Here is a 24,488-nt window from a genome sequence, read left to right on the forward strand (position 1 = left end):
TAACACTGGAGATTTTTTTATGCACCTTCTGAGACTATACCATGGGAAGTTAAATAATTTTGAAGAGTGTTTTTACAAGAGTGCATTATTGAACTGAAAGTATACAGTGCAATCTAATCAACGTTATGTATACTTCCTAGAGACTGCACTTTCAGCGTCGTTGAACAAATACATATGTGGTCAAGTTTTTATTTCCATAGCGAGTAGCTGGAGCTTCCATAGAAAATGTAATTACTGTACATTGCCTAAGAATTGCATATTGTCACAGGAAAAAACTAGTGGCTATCAAGGAGAAAGCAACGCACCAAAATCTTTGATATGTATACATATGCATAGAGAGAGAGGGTTCTATGTATATATCAGGTTGGTCAGAAAACCTTGTAAAACTTTACGTACTGCAATGTATTGTGCCATTATTAATTTCAGAACACCTTTACAGAAGTGCCGTGCCAGCCATAAAATTGTTTTTGTATTATAAAATAACATTTAACAGAACAAAGGGGGCAGGTGGGTCATGAATACACAAGAAAGCAAACACTGGGTGGAACAAAAACCACTGAGTAGAACATGAAGAAATTTGTCCAGCTGGAGACATCTGTGTATCATGGTCATTTCCAGATTATTCCTAGTCTGGGACCAGAAAACATGGTTGGCTGATTTCAACAAGAAGAGCAGAACAGGATGAAGCTACAGTGAGAGCATTATGGAGTACTGCAAGTCTGAGTGAAGTAAGGTGTATTCTTATACAGGATTTACTAGGAAAAAAAAAAGAATAAGATAATTTTTAAGGCTGCATGTGCAAATAGGGTCATAATCTGATGATGTAAAACCTTTAAAATGCAATATGCTTGGACTTAAAATACATCCAGAACCTTTTCTTCTGAACTGCTGTAGTTACAGGTATGTATGCATGTATACATATATATATATATATGTGTAAGTATATCTATGTTTAATGAAAAAACCCAGAGGAGGTAAAAGTAATGCTGAAAAAAGTCTTTTTCCTATAGAAATTAAGTTCTACCTTTCTGGCACCTTCATTTTTTTGTTTGTTTGTTTCTTGAGTGAAAACAGAAATTCTTGGAGCTTTTTAAGATTCATGATGTTATTGCCCATGTTTTTGTGGGTAAACTCTCGTATAGGTGGAATGAGATAGAGAAGTTATGAAGTGAGCTACCTAGGTAGCGAGGAACCTTTACATCCAGTTACATTCACAGAGAATGGACCTTTTCCATATATATCAGCATCCAAATGTCTTGTTTGACAACTTTCATATTAGTTCTCTAAGCAGATCACTAAATAAAAAGCACATAGATTTACTTAAATTAGATGGTTTCTGAACCTGTGCACATAGGATTATGTGCACAGACAGCTTACAGTTTTTGACTTACTGCACAAATAAATTGTGCTCTTGTTCTTAAGCAAACACTTCACCAGGGAAGTTCTAACATACCCAGACATAAGTAGTTACAGATGTGTATTGGTTTTTCTGAAGTGAAAAAAAAAAAAAATTAGCCTAAAGGTGTTATTGAAAAGTCATTAAATCAATTTCAGGGAAACAATGTGATCAGGAAGATAACTCATGGTTCTCGTCTACAGTTTTAAGTGACTGATCAGGCATTCAGCAAACAGATTTACTTAGGGACGCTACGCGGACCAAAAGATTTCTTTTCCAGTAAAATGGAAAAAACAAGACTATTTTTAAAAGGTAATTCCATTGCTGAATGATGTCTCCTAATAAGGCAGCTAGAACTGAAGAGATCCAAGAGCCACGTTCTACAAAACTTTCCAAATTGAATGCTTAGTCATGCAACTGCCAAAAAAATACTTGAGTAGACAACTTGCTAGACAACTAGGTGTCAATATTGCCTTGACACCTAAATACTGTCCTTTTATCATTTAGTACAGAGATGTAGTTCAGATCTGGAGACGAGCCTTTCACTGTGTAAACGCACATATACTTATAAACAAAGCCGTAATCATTTAAAAAAAATACTTTTTAATATATGGGAATAATGAAGTCAACACAATTACTGTGGTGGCTAATGAATTGGCTTACAGTATTCTAAAATATCAAAAGAAATGCAGTGACTATCATTCACCCCAAATACTGGCCTTTCCAGACCTATTTTGGAGGTAAATCAACCTTGGACATACATACAGTTGTACGAACTGTCAGATTGCCTGTTGTCAAATATAGCCGTAATTCTCCCTTGACAGAATATGGTAACTACTGAACATTTTCTTAGAAATTGAAAATGTATAAATGCCTTAAACGTATTTAAATGTTTAGTTTATGTATTTCCTGAAACGTGCATATACAATTACATAACACATTCACATCTTGTTCGTAGTAACGTACAAAGCCAGCAAAGATTTAGGGGAAAAAAAAAAAGCTGAAACTCTGGAAGACCATACTTATAACAATTAAAGGACAAAGAAAATGAGGCTGCACCTGACCATTGCAAAAAATGCCATAGGGCGTGCAATGACTTGAAATGTCTGTATGCAGCTTACAAAATTTCAATGCAGCGTAGGAGGCAATGCAGGTTGTACTGTGGAGAATGATGCATCATGAAATGCTTGACAAGTTCATGCACCATCAGCACCAGCTAGGGACAAAAGTACATGCTTATTATTAAGAACTGTTCTTTAATACTTGGTTATGCTTGGGGGCTGACTGTGGCCAAGAAAATTTGTCAGAGGTGAGGCTGCAGACATGGCAAGTGTCTGTGGTTTCCTTCGGGGACTGATGAGAAGGCCTCAAAATGCGAAGTTATAAAAAGGTAGGAGAAACTGAAGTCTGAGGTCACTTTGAAAGGATCAGTATAAATGCTTGAAAAGGTTGTGGGAGAATCCCACTTTTCTGAGGAGAACCTGAGGTACAGAGAGAGTTATTGGAGGGAGAGGTCAGATAGTTTCTAGCCTACTCGTATTTAGGGAATTAAGTAATTAAATTGGGTCCCAAGGAAAAAATGTAGTAAACACCCAAAGAAAAGGAACATTACATGGCTCAGTCAATATTAAATGACAGCACTACTCTTTGATGGTTAGTCGCTTAGCTCCCTGCTTCACATTTCACTTGCAGAAACTGTTCCTCTTGTAATCAAGTGCCTCCTATGGACACTTAACAGCACAGTTCCAAAAATTATGGAATGTCAGCTTCCAACAAATTTAAAAAACAATGACTTGATACACTAAATGTGTCAGAGGCAACACCGTTTAATTCAAGTTCATCTGAAACAAGCCTCACATTTTTAGTTTCGGCAGGCTGCAGACCTTTGTATAGCTGGTATGCCCCAAGAGTGTCCAACGTTTTAAATGGATCAGGACATTAGTAGGTTTTAAGGGACTGATGGACTCACAGCAATCTTCATTTTAGTAAGGATAACTAAGGTCAGTGGATGTTTTTGACTCAGCAGTAAAAGTGAACAATTTTGATGCTGTTGTCAAGTCTAGGCTTCATGCTTGTTATGCAAATGAGGTATAGTTGGAAGCTCTTTCTTCTCTGAAGCTAGTGCTTCCAGGTTTCTGCAAAGACATATTGCTGGGTTATGAAGGAAGACCTCAGAAGTATAATGACAAAAACAAAAAGGTAGGCTCTGGAGCATTGCTAGCCAGTCAAGAGAAGGGATTGTCCTGCTCTCCTCTGGTGCAGTCTCACCTTGAGCACTGTGTGGTTTTGGGCACCACAATCTAAGGACATTCAACTATTAGAGGGTGTCCAAAGGAGGGCTACAAAGATGGTGAGGGGTCTAGAGGACAAGACGTATGATGAGTGGCTGAGGTCCCTCGGTTTGTTCAGCCCAGAGCAGAGGAGGCTGAGGGGAGGCCTCGTGGCGGCCTGCAGCTCTCTCACGAGGGGAGCGGAGAGGCAGGCGCTGAGCTCTGCTCTCCGGGGACAGCGACAGGACCCGAGGGAACGGCATGGAGCTGGGACAGGGGAGGGTCAGGCTGGGTGTTAGGGAAAGGTTCTGCACCCAGAGGGTGGTCGGGCACTGGGACAGGCTCCCCAAGGCAGGGGTCACAGTACTGAGCCTGTGAGAGTTCAAGAAGCATTTGGACACCGCTGTCAGACTCATGGTCTGATTTTTGGGTCCTTGTGGGTCTCTTCCAGCTGGGGATATTCTGTGATTCCGTGACTCTACACCACAATGCTCACGAATAAGCTCAGTCCCCACTCAGGGCGTTTTCTACACACCACCCTGCCGCTTCGCCCTGAGCAGCCCGGCTCTGGGCTCCCGCCCGCTCACAGCCCACCACGGGCACAAAACCCTGCGGCTGACCAGGGCTGCCCCTCCAGCACCCCTCGCTATGACCACAGCGGTCGGACTGCCACGGTCGGCCGGTACCGACGGGGGGGCGGCGGGGCGTTGTCGTGCCGCTTCCCCACCCCTTCCCCGCTTCTCGCGAGCTTTCCCCTTCTCACCCTCGGGGGCTCCGTGCGCCCGTCAGCGGGGCGGAGCCGCGGCCATGGCCGCCCTGCGCACCCTCCTGAGGTGGCGACGCCGCTTGTGCCCCGCGCCCGGCGCCCAGCCCGGCCGGCGGCTGTGGGCCGGCGGCGGGGCCGCGACGAGGCGGGGGCGGCGGGAGCTGGGCTGGGCAGCGGCTGCGGCGGCGGCTGGAGCGGCTGTCGCCGGCTACGCGGGGCACCGGCTGTCCGAGCGGCGGCGGGAGCCCCCTCGGGAGCCGGCAGCTGCCGAGGCGGGCGGAGCCCGGGCGCTGCTGCCCATCCCGGTGGCGGCTGCCGCCAAGGAGACGGTAGGTTGGGAGCCGGGCCGCTGCCCGCCGCGGCAGAAGCCCGTCCCGGAGCGAAGGGGATGGAGAAGAGGGGGATGTATAGGGCGGGGGGCTGCCCTGCCCTGCCCTGCCTCCCCCGGGGGTGTCCCACTCCTGGGCACAGCCAGCGCCCGGAGGCTCCTGCTGCGAACGACCTGCGTCTTCGGCGCTCTTAATCACCTTCTTTTTTCCTTTTATAAAATATTGTTCTCTAAGGGGAACCGCTGCTGGTAGCACAAAACCTGCAAGGTTTGCGCAGAACTTTGGTGCTTGCCGCTGATAAGAAACGCGGCAGTGGGACTGATGCGGCAGGTGCGGTGGCTGGCCGGCCACGGGTGGCTAGGAAGAGTTGGCATCCCCTTGGAAACTGAAGTTTCCCCCCATAGGGAGAAAATCCTGCACGTTGCTGTGCTTAGCATATGGTGGTGATGTCTGTCTGTCTGTTTTTTCATTAAAAATTACAGGTTTGTTAAAATGTCAAGAGCCGTGGTTAGGTGGTTTGGCAGGCTGATGGCTTCTAAGGCTGAAAATCAGTGGTGCAAGTGGCCCGCTTCCTTTACATCGAGTTTAACTTATGTGTGGGCACGGGCTCTGCATTTTTGCACTGGAGGCCTTAGGCGCAGTTATGAACGCTGGTAGCACTTTTGCCTTCGTTATTAGCCAAAACGCAGTATCTATAGGCAACATCATGTATGAAGGGAAAGGGAGCCAGATACTGTTGATTCCTCATCTACTCATTATCTTGAGTGTGGTACCAGGGCACAGAGGACCTAAGAAACTCTTTCAGCCTTTCATGCCATTTTGATTGGACAGAACTTTACATCATTTGACTTACCCAGTCTTAATTCTGGGACTTCTTTTGAAGGAAGTATGGCTGCTGCAACCTTGAAAAGTCAATAAATTTAGTGTGACTTGGAATGATGAATTTTTACATGCATAACTTCCAAAGTGTTGAGGTTGCAGAGCGTAGAGCTTAGATGTCAGACCTAAGGTTAGATTTGAACCAATATAAAATAACATGTAAAATAAAATGTGTCTACTTTCTATACACAGAATATTTTTGAATGCTGTAGAGTCGAACACCAGGGAGGGAAAAAAAAAAAAAGAAAGAAAAAATGAACATGCTTATTTTTGTGCGCCTGTGAGAAAAGAGGTTGTAATTATTTTGGGTTTCAGTTGGGTTAACGATAAAATCTGAAGGAGTAAGTTGAAATGTGTCCACTCAGCTTGTGCAGCCAGACTAAATGCACAGACTGATATATTGACTTTATGTTCCATCTTTTATTTTGAATGAGAGTTCTCATTGATTTCAAGTTGCAGATCTTAGTGGTCAGCATTCGGGGGACAGAACATCCTTTCAATTCTGCCCCCCCCACCCATCCTCCCAAAATGAGGATCAAATAGGTGTGAAAGTTTTGGTTTGAATTAATGTATTATTGTTCTTTTTCTGTCAGTGGCTGTTGCCCTGCAGAAGGGTTCATGTGGCAACAGAGGAATGCCATAGTTTGATACTGGGTCTAGCTGTTCAGCTACCAAGAGTAGTTTGACCGTGAGCTCGGTCAGTGATCCGTGCGCCATTTATGATTGCCCTCGAGTTGTGCCTGCTCTTTCATTACAGGCTTCTAAAATACCTCCGTGAATAAAATACCATGAATGTTATTCATCGTATTGTGCAATGGTAGTGTGTTGTTGATAATCTTCCTTCCAGCAGGATGCCCTTCCCAGATGCTTTTTACTTGGATTTTGGAAGATTTTTTTGGAAGATTCTTTACTTGGATTTTACTTGGTTTGAAGTAAGAGGCAGCTGGTGTCTCTGCTCTTGCTTCCTGGTGCTATAGTGAACTACAGTAGCTGCTAGAAGGAATTGCACTGCATGATTTTTGCCTTATCTCTGGGGCTTCATGTAGCAGATGGAAATGAGTATTCCATCCAAAAAAATGAGTATTTTTGGATGAAGGTTTTCATAGGCTCACAACTTATTTATTAGAACAACCCCTCAAAAGAACAGTCCTGACATCGAAGTGCTCACCCCTTGCAAAACCTGAAATCATGTCCTCAAAACATGGAATTGATGGAGATTCTTAACAGATTTCAAACATTCTAGTGTGTGCAACACAAAATCCATCTCTTCCCATGTATTGGTTCCATTCAAAAAAATTGATTCTGAAATTTTAATTGACAATGGAAAAATTAGTTTTTAACGGTTAGTGCACTGTCAACTTGTAAGTGAAGACAGTATCACAATGTATTCAAATATTAAAGTACTTAAATATTAAAAGTGGTCAAGAGAATTCAAGATAGATATGGATGAGGCAGTCGTAGCTAGTCCTTAATTCCCACATCTTCTTTATTTCTTGAGGTGTTTTTTTGTGGGAGTGTAATGGGCAGAATAGCCTTGTTTCATCTAGGCAGCTCCAGTAGGCGGCAGAATAGGTTTCTGGTCCCCCTAGATACTGAAAAAGATGTCTGTGTTTTTTTTTTTTAACCTACTTTATTGTGACTTTCCAAGAACAACTTGCAGGCCAACTGCTTCCAGGTAACATTCACATGGCCTGTGAGAGTTGTACTTGGCCCAGGTAGTATCACTGCAGGTTGTTTTTCTTCAGTGCAAATAATGCTTGGGAGTAGTAGAGGAATATTTAGGAATATGATAGTATCATACCCACATTGGTAATTAGTTGCTTTGTCCTACTCCTGGTGTCTAGTATTTACTGGTATGGAACCAATCTTAAGAGAGTTTTGGGATTGCAGGCCTAACACTGAAGATTATGTGGATATTGCCGGGGGTACTTCCCCATTCCTGGCCAGTTCAGAAATGAGGTGCATCATTTGAGAGTAACTGGAAAAAAAAAAGTCTCCTGGAGAAAGAGAGTGTCAGAATGGGCTGCAGATCTTTCTGTGCTATGAAATGCTTACAGAATGAAACCTGGTGAGAAACAGATTTGTGAATTTATGTACAGCCACATAAGAAGTTGCTCTTTGCTAGAAGTCAGATGAATTCTGATACGTGTCACCAACATGGGGCGAATTATGTGGCAAACAGTTTTGCTGTTGAATTCGTTAGCAAAGTCTGCAAAGCCTTCCACTTAATTTCCAGGTCACTTCCACGTAATGTTTCAGAATCAAGTAAAATTCTGCACCCAGACTTGCTGGTATCATGCCTGAAGGTTTCGGTAAGGACTGGGAGTAGCTCCTTTGCGGGTCTAGGAGATGCTTATGCAGAATACAAAACTCCTTGAAACAGCAGTTATTTTGATATAGATTCTCTGTACTGACAACTGAGAATGATATTGACCCAAAAGAGCCCTTATCCTGAAGATTTCAAACAACGTTCTGTTCATGAAGTATTTACCTTGTCAGGACAGCTGTGTATCGTGCTTTTTCAGCACAGTATAGCAGTGCTAGAAGAAAATAATGCGATATCAGAAGATCTGTCTTCCAGTTCCTTGCTTCCATATTCCTTACTTCCAGTGTCATTTCTGCAGCTTATTAAATTTTTCTTGGAAATACCGATGATGACATATTTAGCACCCCAAAGAGATCTCTTCTGTAATTGTATTGTCATCGTGTAAAGGTAGTGAACTCCAGGTCCTTATGTTCAGACATTTTTATGAATAGCTGCTGAGAATCACTTCCTTCAGAGGTGACTTAGGAATTAAAAGGGAAGTTGAGGAGACACAGACACAGAATATTTACTTATCATGTTTCTTGAAGGCACGTTCCTTTCCAGGAGAAGGAAGCTGCATGCTTTGGATGTTTCTAGAGGGTTTTTTCCTTCTACCTCAGCAGTACCATGAAACTCTCTCTTTCTCCTTGTGAAAATACTCAAAAGGTCAAGTTTATTTGTAGCAGCACATTTCTGAGTGGATTACATCATATATTTCCAACTCCGTGAAATGAAGAAGAGTTTAACTCCAAAAAGTAAGGCAAATGCCCCTAGAGAGTAGGCTCTTCTGCCTGCTCAAAGAGGATGCTGCTTGAAGAGATGCATGAGGGATCATTTTCACAAGGATCACTTGTAGTTAACCGTTTTCCACATGCCTTGTGCATTTCACGTAGCAGGTCAATTGCCGAATGTAGGAAAGTGGTTTGCATGTTGGCTGATAACGTATGATGCTCTTCACTGTGTAATCACCCTGCGAGGGATAGTGCTTGCCAGCCAGCTGTAGCAGAGCCTTGTTGAAGGAATAGGAACATTTTCCTCTCAGCATTACTTCTGTGTTCCTCAGGATGTTAAAAAGGGATGATACATGCTTGGGATAGACAGATCCAGCATGTTTCAGTCTCGCACGCAGCGAACCATATGGACGTGTATAGCAGCGTATACATGCAGACTGAATCTTCTGGAAGAACTGCTAAAGTTCAAGTAATCTGCGTGTCAAACTTATGTAAGACGGACTGTTGGAGAATATGTCAGTGTAATATTTATTTTGGAGGATTTCTGGAATAGCTGTGCTTATAGATAAACATTGTTACCCCAAGAATTTCCTGTAACGGAATTGTATTTGAACAGGGCCCTTTTTACAGCATTTTAAACACATTCCAGCTTCCTATGCTTGTAAATATTTTAATATAATATTGTCCTTACCTCAGAGAAAAGAGATCAACTAACAAAATTGTTGGCTGTGCTACATCTAAGTAGTTGCTAGAAATATAACTTCACTAAGCATCAAAACAATTTTGACTGTTTTGGGATTTTCCCCACACTGGGAACTTGACGTTTAACCTTTTGGCCACCCAGCATGAAAACAAAATTGTGCTACTTTTATCTACATGGGAGCGTATTAAATAAGCCTGAAGTCAAATATAAGTGAAGGAAGTAAGGAGCAGCATTGCTTTGAAAACCTTTTTATTTTAATAATTTGCACAGATTCTCATTGATGGAAGACAGATTACTTTGCAAGCAAAAATTCAAAGAAACTCACTCACTTGAAATAAATTAAAGATTAAACTACTGTAACATAACATATTTTTGTCTGCAAGCAAAAGGTACTTTTAGTAGCAAATGTTGGCTTCTTTAACTAAAATAGTCTCACCTTTATGTCAGTTGGGAAAAGCAAAAGAACACTGATTTGACTTGGAACACAACAAACGTGTGTTTTTTATGATACTGTTGGAGCCATTCACTTCATATACATGTACACACAGTGTGTATGTTTTTTTCATGTTTCGTAAAATATTTTGCATTAATTTAGATATTCTTAGGATCTGAAAGTTGAAGCATTGTTATGGGTTTTGATAATAGATTCTTTTGGGTTACTTCTGCTTGTAGGCACCAGTTTTTCAAATTTTCAAAGAAAAATCCTGTCTCTGGCATTTAAGCTTGTCTCTATGGAAAAAATAGATCTTTGGCCACAGAATAAAACTTCAGAATTACTGACTTAACGTTCTATGACTAACACTTGGCAAAGGACGTTTCTTCTCTGTTTTATAAGAGGACGAGTAGTGATTTCATGTTTTATCTTTTGCACCTTACTTCTGCAGACCCTGAGCAGTATCATTACCATTTATTGATATTTTCAAATAATTTGAGGTCATAACTACTGCAGTTTTAATTACCTTGATGTCACTGTGTGAGCTTGTGTCCTGCGTTAGGCCATCTTACGGCAGTGTAGAGTTACTGCATGGATTTCACTATAACCATCCAGGTTAATTCACATTATACCAAATTCAGACATCATATCAGTGAGGTAAGAGAGCCAGTAAGACAAATGTGGGACTAGAAATGGAGATGAAACCATGCCTTAAGGCAGTTGGAGTAATACATGGAAATCTTTGGTGAGAGCACTGGACTTTTGGGGCTGTTTGACTTGGCTGTGCTGGCAGACACAGCATGTGAGCTATGAATACAAAATGGGAGTGAGTTTGGGACAGTAATTTTGCTTGATAGACAGCCTAGATTTCCTTCAGTTAAGTTTTTGCTGTGATTTAAGGGAGATAATACAGGGGGGTATCACTCTAAAAGAGATGCTGCATGGAATGCATTCAGAGCTGATTGACTTAAAAATGCTGAGCGACCTTAACAAAGATGCACTGGAGTTAGAAAGGGGAAGGGCGGAAGGATGAGAGGCACAAACTGTTTACAACTCTTAGTGCTTAGGCTTTTGTGGGAACAGGGAGAAGATAAGACATGGTTTGTGAGAGCTGCTGAGCCTCAGTCTCCCCCCTTGGCGTCTACTTGATCAGTTGTGAGGTGGAAGGATGGGAATTATGGCCATCACCTGGATTCTTGGTGTCAGCCACCTTTTTCCAGCGAGTTCAGTGAAGTAGATTGCTATATGTGTACAGATAAACAGGAACTAACCTGCTATGCTTAAAATTAAGATAATACTGCTACCGGGAGGTTCGTGACGTTCTGCTCGAAGGGAATTACCATGTCCAGTTTTCAAAAGAACCATAACACGATGCGAGATCATTGTAGTTTGTAGGTAGGATTGCCCAGAGGATTAGTAAACAGAAGCATAAAAAAAAATCTTCCCTCTTTTGTTTGTCAAAGAGATGTACTTTCATGAAAGTTTTTTTTTTGAAGATTGTTGGTAATTACAGAGAGATTTAGTCTGGATAAGCTCATGAAACTTCAAATAGAAATTGGAATCTTACCGAATACTATTCACTCCCTCACTAACAGTACCTTTCCTGAGGTATTTAGTATCTACTCTCTGTGTCTCATTCCTGCGTCCATCGGATTTGATACTAGTGCTGTTACAACAAGATTGCCTAACCTGGGCGAAAATATCAAATAAATCAATTGGGGGCAAATCACGGTGTCATGAAAATTCTCATACTTGCCTCACTGGATTATAATCTGCTAAAGTTGGGGAGGATATATGGAGGAGACATTGTAATTACAGGTTGAGAATTCCTAAGTGAATGCCTGTAAAGGTATGGGTTGAGGTAACATTTTAGGATGTCTTGACTTTTTAATTAGCATATTAAGTAGTTCCTAACAATTACAGATTCAATGCAAGTAAGTTTCATGAATTAATAAGCAGTAATAGAAGAAGGAAAGCTTTCAACAGGAAATCAGGAAAAAAATAATATTATTCCCATAGATGGTTTTACTTGGCGGTTTACTAATGCTTGTGCCTAGAGTCTTCTGCAGCCAAACCCTGCCTAGACACTTGGACACGTGATAGATGAGTCCAGTGATCTGACACACGTAAGTTAAGCCCTGTATACATTTGCTTGAGTTCATGTTAAATCAGTAGCATAAACAGCTTGTTCTGAATCTTTCAGGTGAAGCCACAAAGTTCATAATAAAGTGGTATTTTTATTCCTTAGACTAAAATTATGCTTAAACCTGTAATTTCCCCACCGTGCTAACCTGAAGTAGGTGCAGGTTTCTGCTGGAATAGGTGAAACTTTCTTTTCCATAAGCTACAAATTCCTGCGGCCTAGGTTTTGGAACAAATACTGTGCTTTGGGGATAGATCCAGGATTTTATCTGGCTAAGAAATAACACCACGAAAACAAAAAATTTTCAGATCAGTGCTCTTATCCAGTTTGACATTTAGCAAATAGAGCATTTAAGTGCCAGACTAAGGGCGTGCAGGGTATTGAGAGGTATGGCTCTTAATGGTGGCCAGCAGTATTTATATTGGATTACAATGACTTTTAGCCAAAGTGTAAAATACTGGCACTGATATTTAGCCAAAGGGGAAATGTCGACTGGTGAAAGTGAAGTGGAAACTAAGATTTTGGAGACCGGAGTACTGGCATGAATTAAGTCTAAGCGTGTCTTAAAAATTCCATGTTTGCAATATGTTGTTTTATATTAGTGTAGGGTACTTAAGGTAATGTTAAGATATGCCTGAGAATTTTGCAAATGCTTTTTTAAGTGTCTTGAGGGAAATACTAAGCAGCAGTACCTGAGATGGTGTGAGTTTCTTGAGAACAAAGAAACTCAACATGCTCTCCAAATCTTAACAGTCAAGGTGAGATGATATTTCTTGAATGATATATTACCTACAGATTCTTCTGATTATGCATGATTGATTACAATTGATTACACATACTGTGCGTGTAATATGGCCTTGAAGCAGTTTCTTTCCTGAAAGTTGACTTTGCAGAGGTACTGCTATATTACTCATGCTTACAACCTGTGTTTATTCAAAAGCATGTTTGTAACAGTCATAAAATAACATATGTATCAAAAAAAAAAAGATTATTAAACTTCAAATACAAAGATAATCAGTTATGTCACTACAAGCTCTACCAAAACAATTGTGTTGTGTAAATCCCACATGAAGGCATACCTTGAATGCCACTGGACTGTAGAAGGATCACTAAGACTATATTCAAACAGCAATAGCACATAAATATTTTGGCTTGAATATGGATATGTCAGAAGAGAATTCATTTTTTTTTTTTTTTCCCCTCCAGGGAGACCTTAGAGGCTTTCCAGTACCTAAAGGGCAGCCTACAAGAAAGCTGGGCAGGGACTCCTTGTCAGGGGGTGTAGTGATAGGGCAGCGGGTAACAGCTTTAAACTAAAAGGGATTTGGATTAGATATAAGGAAGAAATTCTTTACTCAGAGGGTGGTGAGGCGCTGGCACAGGTTGCCCAGAGAAACTGTGGATGCCCCATCCCTGGAAGTGCTCAAGCCCAGGTTGGATGGGGCTTTGGGCAACGTGATGTAGTGGGAGGTGTCCCTGCTCATGGCAGGGGGTTGGAACTGGATGGTCTTTAAGGTCCCTTCCAAACCAATCTTGTGATTATATGAGTGTGTCATTCTAAAATGAGTTTGTAGGTCTGGTTGTTAGAATATTTTTTATTGGTCACATTTAACTGAGTAATCATTTGAAAAAGATAAAACATGGAAGACTGATTCTCAGTCAGAAGTATAGAATATTTATATAGAGAGCAGTCTACTAAAAATTAAATGAATGTATAAGCATTTCTATTATAATTAATTTCTGTGACAGTTTTTTGCCATTGAAACTAAATTTGTTTCCCTTTTCCTTCTCCCCCTGTAGACACAATAATTTCAGAGGGACTAGAGACAGTCCAGAAAGAGAACTATGTACTCAGTAGTCTTTTTTTCCTTCTAGAAGGCAGGCTAAAATGTCCTAGGTAAAATATCCAAGTACTAAGACTCCTATATATGAAATGGATTTAGGTATATCCTTTCTTTTCCTTTTATGAAGCAGTCTAGATTTTATCTTTTTCATCTCTGAAAACACGTTCAAGAAACATGCAGTTTCTTCAAGTTATTGATTCCACGGAGGAGTTTGCCTGGCTTTGAGGTTAGAAAAAAAAAGTTTTCAGTTAGTAGTAGTATATTTTCTGTTTTAAACTTTGACAGTATAAAATAAAGATATAACAATTTAGAATATTTACAGCTTTGTACTACTAAGTTTAAAAATAGTGGGATGATGAACATAACAGAATTGGCCAATATCTATAAACCTCTCATGGGTTTTATGAACTCCATGCCATATAATACTTCTGTAGCTCTGGAGGAGTAATTCTGTTCTTATTCTGTTCCCTGAGTATGATAGCTTTTATTGCAGTAGATACTTGAAATAGCAATAATCATAGAAGGTTTGTGTTGTGTAAATGGTGTTATGGAGGTGTTTTGCCTATTACTGTCAACAGCTGCATTCTACATGAAAAAGCAATTTAAAAAAAAGTTTTCAATTTTCTTCTGGAAATGTCAGACAACTGAAATAATTTTAACAGAGTCATTTAAAGTCTGACTGCTCCAGTTACACTGACTTCTTGGAGTTAAAATTGTCCTCCTTTCTCTGATTCATGAGCCTAACTTCTCCTCCCCCCCCCCCTTGAGCTTGAGTAGTGTCAACAATTTCAGTGCACGAAGATTTATTGTTAAAATTGTAGAAGACTGAAAATGATAGCAGTGAAATCCTAATTTCAACTCTTACTGTACAAAACTATTTGGTTGGATTTGACTTTATGAATTATCACCTTTACATTTGCAGTTTCTATATAGTGAATGGCAGTGGCAATTGTAAAACAATACTTTTTGTACGTTAAAATTATTTCCTTCTGTCTTCGAAGGTTACAGAAAGCAGATCAGACCTTGAAGATTTGCACCTTTATGCGACACCTCGGGAGCAACGGTTTCGTAGGTTTGCCAGTTTAGAATTTGAAGGACAGCTGTATATGACTCCATATGACTTCATTCAGGCTGTCACAAATGATGAACCCAAATGTAAGCAGGATTTTTATATTGCTAAAATTACTTGGGAAATGACAGTGGTTTATGTTATTTTTCCTCTTAGTTTTGATTACTACTGTTGTTTCTGATTGTGGTGAAAAGATGCTGAAACTTCCAGAATTTTATTTTTAATGGTATCCAAATGCATGCAGATGGCATCCTGATTTCTACTAGATTGTAAACATCTGTATACTTTTTTTTCTTTATTCCCTCAGAAAACTTTATCTAAACATTCTTACCTTAGACGTCACACACACCTTAATGGGCATGAAACACAAATTCATGTTTACCTTTTGCATTGACACAGTTACAGTTCTGGTTCCTTTCCAAGCAGACCAGTATTGCTGTAAAACTCTTACCTCCTTCTCTGTGTACTTTCTGTGTAAATAGGCAGGCAAGAATCCAGTATTCTAAATAGTTTAGGATAGCATTGGTTTGCAATTTTTGCAATCTTAAATTGTCATCTGGTATCATTTTTGTTGGGGAGGGGGGTTGTTTTTTGTTGTTTGGTTGGTTTTGCTCTACAGAGATTCTATAACCATGTCATGGTTTTCTAAATAACATTCTTTGGGCAGGAGTTTCAGTCCTTCGGGGAATCTACTTTCTACACTTTCTAGCGCTGCTTGTTAATTAAGTTGATGAAAAATAAACTAACAACTTCATTTCACTTTTTCTAAAATTTTTGCTTTAAATATCAAAGAGTGACCAAGCAGTAAGTGAATGTTACAATCCATTGCTGCTCCAATATGACTTCATGGCCCTCATGTTTGCAGGGCATTGGTAGCAGCACACAACTGAGAAATGAGAGCATCTCTGCTCAGGTGTGACATGTATAATACCTTACCGTAGACTTCAGGAAGAAAGATCTATACCACAAAGCTAATATAGAGAGCAGTCAAAAGCAGGTAAAATAGTCAAGGAGAGTTTAAAGCTCTCTGCAGATTTTTCCCCATTGTTATGTTAACTGTAATGAAACAAAGAGGAAAGAAGCCAGCATGGCACATCCATGATCAAAACTTCCATAACATTTGAATAAAGATGTAATCTCGTAACAGTGAAGACAGAAGTAGAGCTCAGGTAGTGAAAACTTGCAAAACTTTGAAGCACTTAGCAGGAAGCAAATCTTCATTCCCTTTTTTGCTTTCCATTTGAAACAGAGAAAGCAGATTCCTTATCACAAAAAAAATAATATAATTACGCATCAGCATGTTGGATCTGCTTTCTTTACCCAGATCTCCAGGTCATCCTTTTTTTTTTTTTTTGTCACTGCGAAAGTGGGTTTCAACAGCTTTTCCATTGGCAGTGCGTCCCATAGCGTAGTCATCTATGTCTATGGAGTATTTGTGTCATTCACTGGCCATCAGTTAAATAATCCACTTTGTTTTAAATTCAGTTTACGATGTTTTGACTAGTCTGTCTACACTGCATATGTGGTACACCTGTAAGACTTTTTCATGTTAATTAAATTTAGGTTTCTTCCTCCGTCACTGCAAGTATTCAGATGTTTAAAAAATAAAAGTGTTAAGCTTACAAGGATATTCTGTTCATCTCATGTCAAAAGAGAAGAGATCAGGAACTCAAACAGTGCAGAACCCTTCTGAGTTGAGTGTAAAAAACCTTGCTTGTATCAAAATCCTTCCCATGTATCCAGTTGATCTCAGAGACTGAAGACAAAACTAACCTGCATGCCTTTAAGTTTTATACACTAGTTTTATAGATTACATGACTAAGATAATTATTTGAAGGGATGGTGTAGGAGGCTGCAACTAAGTAGAAGTGGATGTCTTCATTATGGTGGAAGTCATCTATGATACTTAGGCAGAACTGGGCTGACTTCTTGGACAGAAGGCTGACAAATAGGAAGTAATAAATGAAGTAAATGACATGTACTTATTACCATTTCCAGCTTCTGATCTTTGAATGTTTAGTTTTTATCTTTATACTGCTTTGTCAGTTTGCACATCTTAATTATCTGTCTTCTTATGCTCTCCTAAAGGAAGTAAGTTTAAATAAAGTATTTTTCTGAATAAAATAATACCTGCTAGAAATATTTTGTAATTTTGGATCATTTTAGTTTTGTTTGAAACTATAAATAGCAGGGTCCGTGCAGGCCAACATACCACAGTGTCTATATTTTGCATAAAAGAAGAACATATGCTTAATTTTTTTTTATGGATGAAGACTATAAAGGTCTTGAATATTGTCAGAAAGCAAAACCACCCTTTGAAGAGTAATAATAGTAGCTCTTTGTGTCTGCTTTATAGAAAAGCTAATGATACTAGACCTGAATGAGATTTTTGATGGAGTGAATGCGTCTATTGTGATTGATTTACTTTGGAAATCTTGTAAACCCTACAAAAGTCAAGAGGGTGTTCACTTCCTTTTTTTGATTAAACACTAACTAATATGGTAAGAGTATATTTTTCTTTTATAAAATGTAACTTTTGACTCCAGGCAGCTGGAGTCAAATATGAAATAAATGGTATAATTAACTTTCTGCTGCTGCCTTTAAGGTGAAGGCTTTCATTTGGGAAAATATATCTTAATAGTCATGCTTGATACATTTTTACCATCTGAATATGTGTTTATACGTTCAGAAAGTCAATTAAAAGAAGAGGAAATACTTTGTTTTGCTAAAAAGCTCTTGATAACTATAAAAACTTCAGCTTAATACTGAGCTGTAAGAAGTATGTATATAGACAGAAAACTTCACTTGCTTGTCTAGAAGGATAAATCTATATCTAACATGAGAAATTATCTGACTGGAAAGCCAGATATAATTATTCCCCATTTTTTATGGTAGGCATAAACATACAGCAATTTATGTGGTAAAGGAGGTTGTTTTAGCATTTTGAGACAAAGCTTTAATTGACATTAAATAATTAAACTGAAAAGTATATGAAAAAGTTGGCTCACGTTATGTTGTTGCGTGATATAACCCCACCATATTTGCAGGGGGATTTGCAGACACTCTTAGTGCTATTGCTGAGTCGTAGAACTAAAATTTCAGTCAGTGTCGTAGCACGAACCAGTAAGAGACCACAGTGAGTAGCTTCTGTGTCCTGGTTGTTATTTAATGAAGCATGGACACCACCATGAGAAAGGGTTTTCTAGTACCAGAGGGTGTTTTGCTCTATAAAAATTAGCCTTTACTAACCAAGAAGATAAGTATTTGACCACATAATCAATTTCTTGTACCTTTGTAAATTCTGATATTTGCAGTGCTTTATCTTAATACTGAATGTGTGCAAAGGTTTGTCTTGAGAGGGTGGCAATGAACATCAAGTTCTGAATTCTTAGGTGATTGTAGACAACTGTTGTCAAATGCCAGTATCATCTGCTCCTGGATTCTTTCATTTTAAGGCTTCAGGAAGAAAGCATCTGTTCAGTCTTATTCATTATGAGTTTTCAGGTTTAATGAGCAATTTCAGTTCTGAACTCTTCAGCTTCTTTGTTAAAATTGCTTACAAAAAAATCAGCTCAACAGAGGCTCTAAAAGGGGGCATGAATCTAATCACAGAATCATCTAGGTTGGAAGAGACCTCCAAGATCACCTAGTCCAACCTCCGACCTAACACTAACAAGTCCTCCACTAAACCATATCACTAAGCTGTACATCTAAACGTCTCTTAAAGACCTCCAGGGATGGTGACTCAACCACTTCCGTGGGCAGCCTATTCCAATGCCTAACAACCCTTTCAGTAAAGAAGTTCTTCCTAAGTAAAGAAGTTCTTAGGAATAGCTGAAAGGAGTCCTAGCTTCTGATGTTGTTTCAAGGATTTTTTTCTATGTATTTGCTTTAAAATATATGGCTAGTGAACTGAAGCAGGGGCCAGAATCTAGGTTTCCTTTACAGTCGAAATTGTAATACTAGTGCTGCTAAATGATGGTTCAGACTATTCATTGATACCGTAAGTTAACACAAATGCTCACTATTTCCAGTTTAATGCTTTAATGATGTGTTTAGGAGAAGAATGTATTTTCTCATGCTAAAGTGGAGTTTGATTAAAAATTGTAAGTCTGAATTGAAGTTAGGAGTCTAGGTATGTGTTTATCTTATTAATAGAAAAAAATAGTTTAAGAGAACTTTTTGAACCAGGCTGAGGACTTATCTCATTAATAAAGTAGGGAAAATACTTTTTGTTTGGCTAGAAAAAAGGGATTGTGGATGTAGTATAATTTTAATGATACCATATTGACATAACTAAATTTGGAATATTCATAACTTTGTTTTCTGTTGCAGGTGCTAAAAAGTGGCGATCCCTTTCAAAGCAGGTGGGTAATAGTTCCTATGCTGGAATAATTCCTATAACCATATGTTTTGCTACAACTGCCTTTTTTCATGATGTAAACGTGTAGTTGCAGAAGAAAGGTTTTCATCCTTATAAAAAAAATGCACAAATTTTAATTTCTTCTTTTTTGTCACTTCAGACTGATTTGAATCCAGAATCTCAAACATACTTGAGCAGCTGTGCCTGTCATGTTGCATTTACTGACTTTCTCGAACCTCTGTCAGTTCCTTCTTCAGCCCGTATCTGAGTTTCTTTAGTGGCTAAGTGTAACAGCTGCCTGAAATACTCATGCCACTCTACCTTTTGTGATGTTGAAGTACCTCTCACATTTTAGTTTTTTTATATTTGTACAACTGCAAGAAGGCTGTTTCAGTGTCCATGTATTGAGAGTAAAGTACGTTTGTATTCATGGGTGAAGTTTGCTTTAGTTTAGGTTGAGTATTTTAAAAGAACAATTTCCTAGAGCTTGTATCAAAACCTCACTGAAATCCAGGGGGGACTCATCCTTGGCTTCAGTGAACATGTGCAATGGTGAGTAATTTCAGCAACAATATGTTATATGTATCTCTCCAATTCTGCAAACACTTAGTATTCATGCAGATTTTTTCTCAGATGAGCAATTCTTGTATTAATCATGTATGCAAAATTTATGTATGTATTTGAGTAATTACAAAGTCATCGTGATAAACTGAAGTTAAATTAAGTGGTAGATTTGCATGGAGTTCCTTTCTTGTCTTTCATGTTGATTTCCTAGCATTTACTCATAATCAGAGAACATCTTCATTTAAATATCTAAATTTCATTATTTTTCAAATCTTGTTTTTTAGGAATTGAATCAGATCCTTATGGAGACGCCACCAGTTTGGAAAGGATCATCCAAACTTTTCCGTAATCTTAATGAGAAAGGTGAGGGATAAGAACTCATTTTCCTGAACCAAATTGTCATATGTATTAATTTATTGTGGCTGAAGTAATATCATACTTAAATCTTTCAGAAAATGTAATCAAGTTTAAAAAAAAAAAATTGTTGCTTTCTACATTTTAAAGAATACAGAAGTTCCCTTTAGTCTCTACAGTGTTTTAATTGTGACATCTTCCAGCTAATATTCTTAAGTGAACTGGTAATTTAGTATATGTTAAACTGATGTTTGACTGTTTCACATTCAGTTTCTTCCAGTGAAGACGAACTGTTGTCAGTTCGGACAACAGAACTTATATGGAATGTTCTAAAAAAGATGCAAAATGTCTTTACTTTTTTTTAATTGGTACAGTAATGTGATTATAAAGACAGTGATGGTCCCTGATATAATTGAATAAATGTTTTCTTCACAACAGAAAGAGTTTCAGAAATTCTGTTTATCCCTTTAAAGCGAGCAGACCAAGCTATTTTTGAGCCTTTAAAACTTTATTGGTAAAGGAAGAGCCACGGTCCAGGTCTTTTTTTTTTTTTTTTTTTCTTCCCTCTTTAATATTCTGTATCACTTAAAAAAAATTGAAAAAAAGAAACTGCTAGCTTGTGTACCAAAATGCAAAAGCTACTTATGGTAAATAACCCCCATATTCTTTTGCTTATTTTCAGAATAGTAAAGGGCTGATGGAACTTTAAAAATATTTCTAAAAGCAGCCACAAGTAGTTGCTATAAAATAAAGACGCTTTTTGGATCTTTAAAATAATCATGCTAACAACAAAACTCAAATCAAATGTGTGCACTTATTTGATGAGTCTAATTCAACTACAGCTTAAATTTATTAAACGAGTAAGTAAGCCACTATTTTTAGAGGAGAGTCCCAAGCTCAAGTCTCTAGCGTGTTCTAGAGATTTGAATCTCTTGAATCTTGAATTGTAAACTGCATTTAGATTTTTTTGCCCTGAGTCTGCAGTCAGTACTTCAGGGAGAAGCAGAAACTGGCACATTTTTGCATTGGATTTCCTTGCTCTTGGCTGACAGTTGGATAGTCAGAACAGCTGACTATTCACCTTCAGAATCTGTTAAATCAGTACGTTATCAGTATATAAAAATGTATTTAGATATTGCTTACTAAGTCTGTAATAAGATGTCTCCAAAACAGACAGTCTTGATTCAACAGTATTTTACTCCAGTCTTCTGTTAGTGAAATTCTACAGAATCTGATAGAAGTAAGAGGACTCAAAACTGGTGTAGTAAACTGGTAACACTGGTAATAAACTTTAGCACTTACATAGCTTTTCGGTACACTTTACAAAACAAGTGAGTTCTGCTATCCCATTTAATAGATAATATAAGAATAGATGATGGGAAAGGTAATAGAAATGAATGGGAATAGAATTCAAGTCTCCTTCATTCTCATTTAGTATCTGATATGAACACTTCAAGATTATTTTACTCATATTCTTTAAAACATGCACATTTTAGTATGAAGCAAGTACCAAAGTCAATATATTTTGCCATAGATAAACTACACAGGTTTATGCTAGCCATCCTTAGGTCTTAGTTTTTTGTTTTACCCTCAAGTGACCTCCACCTCTTCTTTCTGATCTTGGTATAAGCTTTTCTTTCAATTCAGTTGAAAGTACAGAGCCTCTCTCCCATAACACTCAGAGCAATCAACCAGAACTATCTGTCTACAGCTACAATATACCAGCACAAACAAAAGGAGAGAATGCTTTCAAGGCCTTTTATATTGCTGTCTTCATACCTGTGGTGGACTGTTTGACAATTGCACTTCCTTCCTCCGTTCTACAACAAAGAAGGTGTCATCAAACAAACAAAAATTCATTTTTTACATTTATTGACGGGCTATTAAAGAATGTTTTACATCACCGAATGAGAACCTTGAGGTATCTGATTTCTTGATAGCTGCTTGTCCAAACAGACTCAAGTAGGCATTTGTCAAAGAATTTCAGCAAGGTGCTGTGTAAATTCAAGCCACACATTGATTCACATCTTTGTGTTACTTGGGAATGCAGCTGAAGAAGTATCTAAGTTGATTTTTACAACTGTTCTTAAAAGCAGGGAATCTTCACCGCAAAGCTGGAAAAATGACAAAGTCTTCATGAATATTATTTCCGGACAGAACTAATATGGAACTTTTTGTGCTATAAGCATTAATTGAAAATGCTGAAGTTTCTTAGTTTGGCAGCACTGGAAGTGCTGATGTTAAATCTGTTCAATAATTGTGAAATCTATATGGATAATATAGTGTTTAAGTTTGAATTATGTAGGTGTTTCAGTGAAAAAAGTTCAGATGACTATTTACATAGTTCATTATATCTTCTAAAGTCTAACTCAACTGAATATATTTAAGCATCTGAAGGTGTGACTGGGTTTTTTAAAAGTGCTTACAAACTTCACTTGGACTGAAATGAAGGAGACAGACTAACTTTTGAAAGTCGCAGCAGTTAGACATCTCTGCTATCAGGCATCTAATACTTTTTTGTTCTTGTTTGTTAAGCTTTTGAAATAGTCTAATATTGTGGACTGACTTAAGATTTTGGGTTTTATAAAACAGAATCAATTGGTTAGAAATCAGGAACCAGTTTTGGTAGCTCAGCCTTGAAGACTCTTAGAGCTAAAGGCTTTTGGTAGAGTTGCAGGTTACTGTTGCCAGTTCTTAGTGCACTGCAGGATGTTCTTTTTCACTTGCACTATATGCATTCTGCAAGGTTATCTTTTTACCCAAGAGATGAAGAAGTGGAAGTACAGCTTATGGTACCAGACATACCGTTTGGATATTGACTTCAGCGCTAACTTTAATTTTGCCTTTTTTATTTCTGAAGAGGAAAGGAAATGCCATTTCATACTGTGATTGCCTTTTGACATCTAACAGAAGGTGAAAAGCTTGGATGTATTCCTTATGGGTCTTTTGGATGTGGAAGATGACAGCACAGGTTCCATTAATAGGCTTTGAAAATATTTAACAAACTCTACACGTTCATTTAATAAGAGTTTTAGTATAAAATTCCGGTGATTATTATGAAAGTGTGCATATAAAGACAACTCGAAAGCCCAAACTACTTTCATAAGTAATACGAGGCCAAGTTTTCAATTAATATAGGACATGCACTTAGAAAGCATATATTAAAGTCAAGAACTGTTTTCAAACAGTATGCATCAGGAGGAAGCACTAATAAAGTTCTCAGAGTAAATGTTCTCCTGTTAAAGAGTGTTGTCATGTATTATTGGTGAGGTTTTCAGAAAGCTAAATAGCTTCTAAAAATCTAACCAGCTTCTGTTTAATGAGCTATTCTCCACAGTCTAGTTTATTTGCCTTATTTAATGTATCTATCTCCTAAAATACTCTACAGCAAAAAAAAAAAAAAAAAAATCCATATTTTAGTCAAATGAATCAATGACTAGCTTGAATATGGTCACATGCAAACAAATATGAATACACATGCATATGTATGAAAATGTTCTGTCTTGTACAAAGATTTAATATGTTCAAGTTTAAGATTTGAATCCAAAGTAAAACTATTTTTGCATATTTTTTTCTGTTTTTGTTTTCAGGTGTGATATCTTACACAGAATATTTATTTCTCTTATGTATTTTAACAAGTAAGTATTTGGGGGAAAGAAAAAAAATGCTTCCTTACAAATTCTTAAGTTTCAAATGTATTGCTACACATTGGGATGTTTTTTTGTCCTCTCCTGCATATCCCAATGTCGAAAAAAAAAATGTATCAAGCATGTTTATATTCATTTGAACCTGTCTTGTCCTACAGAATCCTGTGTTATGCTTTAAGTGATTTATTCTCTAGAAACATCTTTTACTGCGTATTAAGAAAGCTGAGGCACTTCAGCTAAAACCCAGTAAAGGTCTTAAACTTGCTTTGTTCTTTGAAATTCGTATACAATTTCTAATTGAATGTACTGAATTCACTAGTCATAAAGGACATTGAATATAGGGAGAAGAATATATGTTATATACATTATTACTGTTTTGTTTTACCTCTTAGTGTGTAAAAGATAGCATCAGTGGAATAGTGATATCAGTACCGTTTCATTTTAGAAAATCTGTCAAACTGAAGTAAATGTTTATTTATGTAAGAAAACACTAACAAAATTGAATACTTATTCTTCTACCACCTGTGAAAACTAAGTAGAAGAACTTATAGCTAGAGTAAACTAAGCCTGATGCCAACTGATATTTTAAGAGCTGCTTTTTGGGAAGGATCAAAGTGTTTTGTCTTTCCTTTGTATACAATTAAAACATTTATATTGGATTCATTAGATTTTTATTCAGATATGACTTGGAT

At 38.1% G+C, this 24,488-nt stretch overlaps 1 protein-coding gene across 1 annotated transcript in view; it reads left to right on the forward strand.

The window, feature by feature from the left end:
* The first annotated feature begins 4,437 nt into the window (after positions 1-4,437).
* Positions 4,438-24,488, forward strand: part of MICU3 (mitochondrial calcium uptake family member 3) — a 47,705-nt gene continuing 27,654 nt past the window's right edge. The window contains 5 exon segments of the mRNA XM_040555843.1: positions 4,438-4,761; positions 14,801-14,954; positions 19,204-19,235; positions 20,080-20,158; positions 23,740-23,787. Coding sequence (XP_040411777.1) covers positions 4,474-4,761; positions 14,801-14,954; positions 19,204-19,235; positions 20,080-20,158; positions 23,740-23,787 — 601 coding nt within the window. The 5' untranslated portion in view covers positions 4,438-4,473.

Source organism: Cygnus olor, chromosome 4, assembly GCF_009769625.2.
Source record: "Cygnus olor isolate bCygOlo1 chromosome 4, bCygOlo1.pri.v2, whole genome shotgun sequence".
In the NCBI taxonomy this organism is placed as follows: Eukaryota; Metazoa; Chordata; class Aves; order Anseriformes; family Anatidae; genus Cygnus; species Cygnus olor.